This window comes from Hesperophylax consimilis, chromosome 9 (genome assembly GCF_061612785.1).
Source record: "Hesperophylax consimilis isolate HC1 chromosome 9, BYU_Hcon_1.0, whole genome shotgun sequence".
In the NCBI taxonomy this organism is placed as follows: Eukaryota; Metazoa; Arthropoda; class Insecta; order Trichoptera; family Limnephilidae; genus Hesperophylax; species Hesperophylax consimilis.
Genome location: NC_142844.1, coordinates 36,979,267 through 36,990,895, shown reverse-complemented (window position 1 = coordinate 36,990,895; position 11,629 = coordinate 36,979,267). Strand labels below are relative to the sequence as shown.

At 33.4% G+C, this 11,629-nt stretch overlaps 2 protein-coding genes across 2 annotated transcripts; one reads left to right on the top strand and one right to left on the bottom strand.

The window, feature by feature from the left end:
- Window positions 1-1,250: 1,250 nt before the first annotated feature.
- LOC149421302 (acylglycerol kinase, mitochondrial-like) lies at window positions 1,251-3,624 on the bottom strand. The gene is made up of 3 exons (XM_089635465.1): window positions 3,343-3,624; window positions 2,965-3,263; window positions 1,251-2,316 (listed from the first exon to the last, which is right to left on the bottom strand). The coding sequence occupies exons 1-3, from the start codon at window positions 3,450-3,452 to the stop codon at window positions 1,433-1,435; spliced, it is 1,293 nt and encodes a 430-aa protein (XP_089491591.1). The 5' UTR covers window positions 3,453-3,624; the 3' UTR covers window positions 1,251-1,432.
- A 131-nt stretch (window positions 3,625-3,755) lies between these two features.
- Window positions 3,756-11,147, top strand: LOC149421301 (tRNA (guanosine(18)-2'-O)-methyltransferase TARBP1). The gene is made up of 7 exons (XM_089635464.1): window positions 3,756-6,651; window positions 6,778-6,849; window positions 7,043-7,373; window positions 8,522-9,172; window positions 9,927-10,084; window positions 10,561-10,734; window positions 10,883-11,147. Exons 1-7 carry the CDS (start codon window positions 3,854-3,856, stop codon window positions 11,025-11,027), a joined length of 4,329 nt encoding a protein of 1,442 aa, XP_089491590.1. The 5' UTR covers window positions 3,756-3,853; the 3' UTR covers window positions 11,028-11,147.
- Window positions 11,148-11,629: the final 482 nt, after the last annotated feature.

Genomic DNA, 11,629 nt, shown 5'->3' with positions numbered 1-11,629 from the left:
ACAAGGACGATAGTGAGAGTATCTTCCACTCTATGTGCCGCAAATATAATTTTCATGTGCACTCCGGGATTTGAACCTGCAACCTCCGGATTGCTAATCGAGAGTCTTACCCTTGACCACGGCGGCCATCCAATTCAAAGACTAATTTCATTGTGATGGGTTTAACTTAATTTTTACTTATCGTTTATGTTAGGTTTATTTATCTTTCGTTATGTTATGTTTATATTGTATAATCATTTGTATATTTGTTATTAAGAAAAATGTTAATTGTGTATGGACAAGATCGCCCTTAATGGACGAAAGTCAAAATAAATAATAAAAATACTTTTCGTCTTGGATTTCTGTCGAAAAAATAGTGATGCGAAAAATAAAAAATAAAAATTAGTCGCAAAGTAAAAAATATAAAGTCTTATTTATTAGATTTAATTTATGAAGAGTAAAAATACTTGCATCATTCAATATTATTGCAGTTCTATTTCAGATGTAAGTTTTCACCAATTGATAATAATCCTAAAGCGTCTCCTGTTTTTTCATTCTAATTACTCATTGGCTTTTTTGAAGATATTTAATAATCTGTCTAATCTCAATAATCGGTCTACTGTAAGGGTTCCCAACAGCAGGGCTGGCCCTATGCGGGTGCAATTGGAGCAATCCGCTCAGGGCAGATAATACCTAACACATCGCCCTTGAGATTGCTTTTCAAAAAATGATGCTACACAAAAATATAAATCATCCAAATATTATTGATTACAGCGATCACCTACCTACTTCCTTCTATCTACTTCCTACTAACTATAGAACTAGAAGAAAGGAACATCAAATATTCTTGTAAGATTCTTGTTAGAAGTCTTATAACTGTATCTGATTTAGGTATGGCCGGTAAGAATTCAACCGACACTGTAAACCGTCAACCAATTTAGTTTTATAAGTAAAATTTGCTAAATTAGGTAACGGTTTGCAACACAGGCCATTATTTTTTTTTTCTGCACAGGATCTTACAGCAGTCAGTTTATGTCGCTTCCATGGGGGAGCGCACTGCGAATGTTATTGAAGATTTAGCAAACCATTTAGCGATCAATCAAAATACCAAAATAAAAGAGTACCAATAATAATACTTTGGCTTTGTGATATTTACAAAATAATAACAGTTCATGGGGGTTAGGATAAATTACAGACGAAATAATTAAATATAATTTAAAAAATCATTTGTAATAAAAACTATAATTTAATAGTAATATCTTAATCACATAAGTAAAAATTACTAAGTAATGGGATGAGGATAGATGTCCCTTCTCTCTTTCGTGCTGCAGAAAAGGAACCGTGGTACATTCATAATGATTGTCCCCATTCTGCTATGAAATAAAACCAGCTGAAAAGAAAAAGTCAAAGGAAAGCCACATTCAAACATAAATACCTATAATATATATTTTCTCTAAGTAATGCTTTTCTTATTGTTATCCTCTCTTGTGTAAACCTTAATAGCGCGAGGAAGGAATGTGATCTTAATTGGTTTAACATCAAACTCCTCATTGTCTATAGCAAACCAGATTTCTTCACCTTCCCGAGACACCTTCTGGGGATATATCTCGACCGTCCTCGCTGTGATGATTTCATTGACTGTAGGTTGCTTTTTATTCAATCGACTCCAACCTTCGGCCACGTATTCAAAGTAGCCCAAATTCATTTTTCCTAAGCTGATTGATAAATGCGGTGGAACTCGAACATCTCCATCATTCAAAGTAAGTTTAACTTCGGTCGTTTTGAAACATTTTTCTTCAACGTTTCCGCAAACTTGATTAGATATTTGAGTGTAATCTTTATCGAAGGAGACCTCATCTTTAACCTTCGGCATTATGAAATCCACCCATCTTCCTTTAACGACCGGCTTGACGAAAGTAGATCTGCAGTTGTTACAGCCTTCACAAGGAGGAGATATTTTAAAGGTTCCTCTACAATCCCAACAGAGAGAACTTTTGTATCCATTGAAGAGAAAAGATGCGTATTCTCTTAAGCCACCGTAAAGCCAATACTTGTCCCGTCTGGCGTAGGCATCTCGGAAAGCGCCCCACTCTATAGCTCCCATGGCGAATATAGGTTTCCCTGGTGCATCAGCTTCTGTTTCAATGATCTCTATCTTCATGACATCTTTAGGTTGTGAATGGTTTTTAATGATGGCCATTGTAGCATCTGTTAGTTGTCGGACTTTAGGTAGATTACCATTTGGAGGGAAAAGTTGGTTGCCGACAAAGTTTCTTCTTCCCAGCGGGAGAATTCCCACTGTCCTTTTACACTTGTTTTCATCTTCTCTTAGAATTCCTGAAATTTATTTATTAACACTATTTATTACACCATTTTTAGGTGCTTTTACCACGAATGGTAAAAATTATGCAGTACATATTTATTATACATAACTAAACTGACTCAGTAACAATCTTTTGTATTTGTTAAGTGATGAATTAAAGATGTCCACTGACTAGGTATAATTATTTCCCTAGATAAGTATTCTGGAAAATGAATAGTTAGTCCCAGAATTTCTGCACGGAAATAACTCCCAACTTCTAGTGGAATCCGAAAGCTTATCAATGCAAGCAATTCCGAACTATCAAATGCATAATTTAGAACTTCATATAGAAATGCAATTTAAGCATATTCATTTCATTTAAAAGTATTGCAGTTCAACAAAATTACTGGAATACCCATTTTAAAACATAGAAAATGTAAGAAATTATTGTGTATGCTTTCAATAGCTTGTACAAGAATACATATTGTAATATGGATTCCAGAAGGGAGAATTGAACTCAACTTGACTTCTAAGAAAAACAAAATATAACAGTATAATACGCTTAATATTGTTGAAATAAATAAAACACCAAATATAGATATGACCACGGCATTCAAAAGTTTTCCTTCAGAATGATTCAACGTAAATAGGTAATAATAAGACTTATATAAGCTAGTAGGTACCTGTAATGGCTTCACTGACAGTTCCATCTCCACCTGCGACAACAACTGATTCAGTTTCTGGTAATCCCTGAACTAAGTCTTTAGCGTGGCCCTCGGCATTAGTCTGCAGCAGAGTGACACTAATTCCCGCCAGGTGGAACAGCGGCTCGCAATACTTCTCGTAGTCAGTCTTCGCAGACCTCTTGTTGGCGGCTGGATTTAATATAACGGTGATGGATCGAGGGCTCTCTGAAACCGGTAGTCGTACTTCTCCATATTTTACTGCTTCTTCACAGCAAACTTTCATCAAAACATTTGTGCTGTAATAAAATAATAATGATTATAAGATTCTCATATTTAAAAATATTATAAAATTGTGCAATAATTTTTAAAACTTACTCATATCTACTTTTGAGTGATGATATTCCATAACCAACCAGGCCCGCACCAACCGTGGATTTTTTCCAATTATTGCGAATTACTTTATATGATTTTAAAAGCACAGCCATTTTGCAGTCATACGAATACTTTTCTAGTTGCAACAATCATTTATTGCGGGTAGAATAATATTTTCCGGCTAACCTCAAAGTTGCTTTGACAGATGACATAGAAATGTATTTTTCTATGTTTTATTATTATCGTTTCTAGCTGCTCGTAGGTCAATGTTGCAATCAAAAATGATATTTCCCTACAAATGTGAGTGGTTTATTTATGCTACAAATATTGTCTATGAATTTTGACAGCTGAAGTGAGTGGTATATCTATGGCTGAGGGCTATTATAAACACACGTGGTGATTGGTTTATTTATGCGCAAACCATAAATAAACGGCTAATCTGACGGATCTACCCAGATCTACCTATTTGCCGTATTTATTATATTTCCGTTTAAGTGACACCTTAAAGCTCAACATGAATAAGCTAGCGAATTTAACTAAAAATGAGGATGTTCTCGGAGCATTAGATTTGTTAGATCTAGATGAACAGCTGATTGATGACAAGTTAGAATCGTTGATGAAAAAAGACACGCTACAGCACAACCACTTGAATACAATATTGACTTTCATGAAATATAAATACATGATATGTTTGCAAGAACAGACTGATTGTGAAAATGACATTTACGTCAAGTTTGTATTGGAACGGCTACTGACCAGTCGCGAAGAAAATATAAATATTCTGCTTGACATTCTTTCTGTGTCTTTATTGTTAAGTACAGAAAGACTCCAAAATGTAGCCGAACATATTCTTCAACAGCTCATGGCAGTAGATGATATTCAATCTACAATTTCGCCAGAAAGCCAGTCAAGAGTTCCCTTGAAAATTATTGACAGTGTTCTAGAATTGTGCATCAGTAATAAAGTAACAGTTCATTCCACTTTTCTGAACGATGAATTAGAAAAAATGATCACCGTAGAAGAGAAACTTGTGTCCACTCAATTTTTTACGAACACCATTCCATTGATAATTAACTGTTGTCTAGATTACAGCGTCTTAAATCTGATTTGGGACCGAATTCTAAGCAGAGTGAGCCAAGCATACCAAAATGACTATGTAATTTTATGTACTTTGTCTGAATTTTATCTACCTTTGAAAACTGATCCCACATTCAGGAAAGTGCAGAGCACAATTATTGAAAATTTAGAATTTTGGATATTACTGCGTAATGGTTTCACACATGAAGATTATTCTATTCGTAAATGCTCCATATATCTCGCCCGAAGAGCCATTCAATGCGCAGCAGAAAGGAAGATCTCCGTAAATCAAACAGGAGATGTAACGCAAGTGTTCAAATGGAATAAACTTGAAAAGAAAAACCTGGAATGTTCCTGGCTTGCTCTGTTTGCATTATTGGAAACACTGGAAGAGAAACAATCTCATCTTGTACTCTCAGCTTTAAAGCTTTTTGATCAAGTATTCACTTTGCATTATTCGTGGTACAATTGCGCTTTGATTCGAGCTTTCTCTCATGATGCAAATAGCGTAGTTCAGCAAGCAATAGAAATTGCGTTGAGAAATAGCAATGATAATAACATAACTGTTGAATCATTCCCTTACAACCAGTTAATAAATGCGCTAAATAATACATTTTTGTACGAAAATGTTCATGATCATGAAAAGAATCAACTTCTTCCTTTGTTGAAGAACTTTTTAAAACATGGTAAAAATTCAAACAATCTACTTTTGCATCTCTCATCCATTAACTTATCGCCAATTCCGAAGTTCTATTTATCTTATGCCTTGATGCTCGTTTCAACATCCTCCAGTGAAAAAACTACCCTCAAAACGGTAGCGGAAGGATTTTTCAATTTAAACACACCGATATTGAATAATGCCATGATTCGCTGTGCCACCGAATGTTGCTTTTTAAATTTAATTGCGAGACGTTCTTTTAATTTTCCAAAGGCAGAAAGCTTATTAGATTTATTTTCATCTCTTTCCACAGAAAAATTACTTATCAGAGGTAATTTGTTATGGAACAAGATAATTGATTTCCTAAAGAAATGTGATAAAGACGATAAACAAATATTTCAAAATATCAGATCCATGATGGACAGAGCATATTTGCAAAATATCACTGATTTCAAATCTTTAGCGAAACTCTTTGTAATATACAGTGATGCGGATCAAGCACACTTATCTGTTTTCATAGACTTTACAAGAGGGCTCCTGCAGTCCCTGAAGGATTCACAAAACAGACAATACGCATCAACCAGTGAATTTGATGCATATTTCTTAATGATTGTCAATGCTGTGGAAGTTATGGAACCCCCAGGAGATATTCACAATACATTGGGAAACGCACTGATGTTGGAAGTATTTGCAGATAATGCCGACGTACTTATAAACTATTTGATCAATCGCTTAATTTCTGATTTAAAAGTCAACGAATGTGAAGTAATAACCACATACATTTATGGTCTTAACATACTTACGAATAAAAAACTAACAGAGTCAACTAAGAGATCAGTGGAATCTTTATTCCAAAAGGCTGAGTCTGTTTTGAGGTCTACTGAAATAAATACTATAAAGAAATATTTTTCTGTGAAAATTCTCTCAGTAGCTGTGACCAATTTATCAGACTGTAATATTGTTAGCAGAATTGAAAAGGCCAAGAAAATATCTGTATACTATCATTTAATTCAGAATGTAAACATTTCAAAGACTGAAGAGGGTGAGATTTCGAAAGGAAAATTGTTATCCGATTTCAATCTAGCGAAACTCCAAGTCTATATTGGGTATTATTCGTCCTTGGATTTATGGAGTTTGAACAGTATAATGAAGCTTCACAATGAAGTAATGGATTTGCTGGAAACAGGAGGACATGGCTGCATGCTATCAATTATCCAACTTGCTCATTTACTTCTACCTTATTTATTAATTGCAGAAAGGATGAAGGATATCAAAATTGTTATTGAAAGATTATGGAAAGAGTTATTTGAGTTACGTAAAAATGATCAGTTTAAAATTTGTTTCAAGGCATTTATCAGATTGTTGTATCAAAGCGATCTTTTTGTATCTAAACTAATGCAATCAATATTACTTGAGTATGGAGAAAAAATATTTGAGTTGGGTGATCAAATACCTTTTGTTATATTGGAGCTTGTGGAAAATCTAAGTTGTGAAGCGATTAAATCCAATACATTTCCATTTACATCATTGTTGAATCAAGCTTTAACATATGGAATAGTTCTGAGAAAAGACCAACGGTAAGGGTTTTATATTGCATGTCCAGTATGTTTTATAATCATTGTTAAAATTGTAATCATTATCTCACGTAAAATCAATTAGTGATAATCGCCTTGCATTAATAAAAATTGTGTTTTCCTTTTCAGAATTGAAATTGAATGTTGCGAATTTATTACTTCACAGAAGCAAGATTTTCTGATTCCCGAAGAAGTCAATTAGTGAGTATGAAATAATGAAGCATTCTTTTCTTGAATTTATGTGCTTCAGTCAAATTTTTTGTTATTACCAAATTGCTTGGATTCTAAATTTTAATATCTTGCTTCCATGCACTTTAAAAAAAAAGACTCGTTAAATCCGAAGTACATAATATTAAAATGGTCAGTCAATAAATTTGATTCTAATTTATTTCAGCATTGTGAACCCAGTGCCACAGATCAGAAGTGCCGCTCTGCAAATTTTTGCTATTCAAAATAAAGATTTACATGCTTCTATGACGTTGAATTTAAGGAACAATTTGGACATTACAAATAAACCCGCCAATAGATACCATGGAAATTCTCTGCAGCATAGATTCTTACTGAGAACATTACAAAGCCTTCTTTTCTCATTTAAAGTACAACAGGATGGAGATCACTTAAAGGGAAATGTGCAATGGTGTGTTCAACGGTTAGTGTCACAGCCGCACCATGTTAGCTCCAGGATTATGTTAGAGTGGTACATTTCTTTATATATCATACAAAATGTAAGTACGTATACATATTTTAAATTATTATTTCATTATAAAAGTAGAAGAGAGTAAAGCAGTTAAAGGTTAGAGAGGCCTACATCTAACATTATTATAGTGCCTGATGTTGTTGATGAACATATACTAGTAGTTCTGTGAACAGTAGACCTCACGTCCAAAAAGTGTGCGTCTAATTTTCTATTATTTAATAAACCGAAACCAAAATTTCCTCCGAAACCATGGGATTTATAAGTAGGTACTGATATACCTACCTAGTTAATGATAAAACCATACATTTTATGGAACATTTATTTTATTTCAAATAAGGAACTATAGAATTTGTCCAAAGATGCCACTATCTCAAAGAGGATTCTTTTTTCACACTTTCTTCAGGCAGGTAGGAACCAATATATTGAAAAAATGCAAATAAACACGATGATTTCACATTTGAAAAGAGAATCTTTACTGAACCATTAAAATGGCCACCATCTTGAACCGGAAACAGAATATGCAAACAAATTTACATACGGACAAAATGCAAAACGGTCGAGTTAAACTAACATCAGAAGCTCAGTCAATGGGTTATTTTCACAAACTGAATACTTTTAAATATGTGTGGAAGATTTAGGACGGGTTGTTTCGGAGAATTTGAACAATTCTTCAAATTTCAAAGTTCTATGAAAGTATTTTTATAAGTTCTGTTATTATTATTATTTTTTTTTAAACAAATTCAATTTATTCAATAAATAAATTTACAATGTGTGATATACATATATATATTTCACTAGTAATAAGATAAGATATTATGGACATGATAAAATTATTGCTTTCAAAAACAATCTACAACTGCACATTCCGAAACGGTTCTACAACTACATTATCATTATGACATAGAAAACGCCAATGTCTGATAAGACGGCTATCACTAACGTCGTCTAGCGTAATGTCGCCTAATGTGACGTGCCGAATTCACAAATAAAAACGAACATGTCGTTTGGGCGCAAATCGAAAATGGCACATTTTAAGTCGTTATAGAATATTAGTTAACATAAAAATACCTTCATTATTGTAATCTTTTTTGAGAACTGTGAAAATACCCTTGATTCATGGTTGAACACATTCATTTTATAAGATGTGCCTAAAATGTTATTTTTTATTTATTTCAGGGTCTTCCTTTAAGCTCTAAGGTTTTGACTGAATTGCAACTATCCAGCATACCGCAGATTTCCTACTTTATGGTCATCTTCCATGTTCTTAAGCATCGAATATCGTCACCTATTCGTGGAATGGTTGGATATACTACTCAAGTATATGACGATTTCAATTTTGCCATGCAGACATACCTGCCGCACACCATGGGGCAACTATTCAACATAAGATTGCACGCTCAGTATCTCACGCTTAAACTGAATGAAATTATGAAGAATGATCCGATTTGCAACAAGTACCAAATGATGTGCGAAACCATACGTCATACATTTGATTTGAGTTCGACTGAAAAAAATCTGATCAAAATTAAAGATGACTTCTATATCAATGATTTTAATGTAATTCATGGACTCAATGTGAATAATATATTTCATTATATATTACGAAATACCGGTGTCGCTCAGGATGAGTGGGTATTTGGAACTTTGTCAAATGAAACTGACCAGAGTGATTTATGTAGCAGTTACTCGGTAATATCTGAAAAGATTGAAGTTGAACGTGCATCAGAGATTGAGATGTCCGAAATAAACACAACAAACATTCAAAGGAAGTTTGTTCCCTGGAAGAATGTACTTGCAGAGCTTGGAATTACACCAGGACACAAAATGGTAGATACATGATTACATTACTGTTTCTTATTAATACACTTTGGACGGGAAAGATATTTCTACCTATTCGGTCGATTGTTGCCTAAGGACGGGAAGGGTATTTTTTACCTTTTGCGCCGGCCTCATTTCAATGGCAGAAAAGATGGAATTATTCAATGTTTTTACATGAATATAATATACCAATCTCTTTGTAAAGGTCCCAACTATATATATACATAATTATTGAATTGTAATGCAAGTCTTTTTTAAAATTTATTTTCGTGACTTTCGTGTACATCGCTATTTCAACAAAAGGATAGTCTATTATTTGTCAGTGAAATAATTCACTTCTGAAATGAGGGTTTTTATGACTGTGAAACCCGATTTAAATCTCTTTCTCCGTTCCGCACCGAGCGAGAGATGTCGGGCGTATTTTAAGAAAGCAGGTGTGAGCAAATACCGATAGGCGGACCGTAATAAACCTATTACAAGGTTAATTGTGTTGCATTTCAAATAATATTCGATTTTTGTTTATTAATAGCTTGGGTATGCTGAGTTACTATATAGAAATTGTTATTAAAACATTTTAATTATTTTCAAAGAGAGCGATTTAAAAAAAATTAAAGAAATTCGCACAGGAACTTTATTTTCGCCGGGACTCAGCATAGCGCCAGCGCAAAAAATATGCGGCCGAAATATGTTAATTTCATAGATAGTGTGTTAGTTCTTTGGCAACCTAAAGGTTTCCTTAATTGATATTGTTTATTTGTTAAAGGAAAATAAGAACAGCAGCAATTTAATAGTTGTTGCATCTCTCATTGATCGCCTCCCCAACCTTGGAGGTCTGGCGCGCACCTGCGAGGTATTTGGTGTTAAGGAATATGCTATCAATAGTTTGAGGCATCTTCAGGATAAGCAGTTTCAAACATTAAGGTGGATACTTCTTTATAATAACAACAACAACTTATCTAAAATCCCTCTCTAACCCCATTAAATTTATCCCTCCATTATTTTACCCTTGCTTGTTCTGTTTTCCCTCCAAAGTTTTACAAGTGTGTAGTGTCACCAGTTTTAAAAAAAAATCTGAATACAAATAAAGTACCTACCCCAATTTCTTTACAGTGAATATTATGTATCTAAGTCCATCGTCCCATTGTGCCGTTAAGGGTAAGGAATCGACATAAACTAAAGACTACTTAGAAAAGTAAAGTTTCTCTACGGTTGGCAGGGCAGTCATTGTGTGACTTTTCTGCACAGGGTCTTCTGTTTATGTCAATTCCTTACCCTTACCGACCCAATGGAACTATGGGCCAAGATTGAACGCTTATAAACCCTTAAAAATATGTCAACCCTTATCAAATTAATGATGTTTTTCCTCATTATTTATTTATAATTCCATTATATTTTAGTGTCTCATCAGAACGCTGGTTGAATATTATTGAAGTGAAGCCTGGTAATGATTTGAAGAACCATTTGATAGAAATGAAGAAGAAGGGATATAATATTGTGGGAGCAGAACAAACATCCTCAAGTGTTTCATTGGACGATTTTGTATTTCCCATAAATACATTGCTTTTAGTTGGGTTTGTGAATACTTCACTACTTACCATATTTCTTCTACATTTAAAAAAAAATATTCTGTTACTTATGCTACAATTTATGCATAAGTACACATATTACGTAGGTGCATAGTATATTTCTCTTTAAAATGTTTTTTTTTTCTCATTTCAGCCATGAAAAAGAAGGCATTCCTTGCGATTTATTAAATTTGATGGACTATTGTGTTGAGATTCCTCAATATGGATTGGTGAGGTCTCTCAATGTTCATGTCACGGCTTCAATATTTATCCGGGAATATACAAGACAACATTCTTAGTATTATTTTTAAGATATTCGTTTTAATTTGTACGTGAATTCTAGCGTTTAAACTTTTATACTTACTTTATTTTAGTAGATAATAAATAATACGATTGACATGGTTTATTGACGTGGAAATGATTAATTATTTGTTAATTAATTTATTCACACTACGTACTTACATTATTCTTTATTATTAACTGAGGGTAGTGAAGCCCTGTTGAACTCAGCTGTTTTGCATTTCGTCTGTGTAAATTTGTTTCTACGTCCCGTTTGAAGATGGTGGCCGTTTCAATAGTTCAGTAAAGATTCTTTTTTCAAATGTGATATCTTCATATTTGTTGTGACTTTCTTATTCTTATTTTTTTTTCAATATTATGGTATGTACCTATTTGCCTAAAGAAAGTTTGAAAATATAATTGTCATCGAGTTAATTTTCTTTCGAAAAATTATGTAATTCCTTATTTGAAATTTTCTAAATGTTACATAAAATATATGGTTTATAATTAGGTAGATTGTAGGCAGTGGCGGCTCTTCTAAGTGGATCATTTGGTCAATGACCTCCCAAAAATATGCTGCCATCTATCTATATCTATATGTATAAATAAAAATTAATATGTT

What these genes read in the sequence shown, in the direction of transcription:
- LOC149421302 (XM_089635465.1), bottom strand. Translation starts at nt 3,452, where the DNA reads ATGGCTGTGCTTTTAAAATCATATAAAGTAATTCGCAATAATTGGAAA. An exon ending in TCACTCAAAAGTAGATATGA is followed by an intron (nt 3,264 to 3,342) that starts GTAAGTTTTAAA and finishes ATTTTATTACAG; the next exon opens with CACAAATGTTTTGATGAAAG. An exon ending in TGTCAGTGAAGCCATTACAG is followed by an intron (nt 2,317 to 2,964) that starts GTACCTACTAGC and finishes AATAAATTTCAG; the next exon opens with GAATTCTAAGAGAAGATGAA.
- LOC149421301 (XM_089635464.1), top strand. Translation starts at nt 3,854, where the DNA reads ATGAATAAGCTAGCGAATTTAACTAAAAATGAGGATGTTCTCGGAGCA. An exon ending in GTTCTGAGAAAAGACCAACG is followed by an intron (nt 6,652 to 6,777) that starts GTAAGGGTTTTA and finishes TTTCCTTTTCAG; the next exon opens with AATTGAAATTGAATGTTGCG. An exon ending in ATTCCCGAAGAAGTCAATTA is followed by an intron (nt 6,850 to 7,042) that starts GTGAGTATGAAA and finishes AATTTATTTCAG; the next exon opens with CATTGTGAACCCAGTGCCAC.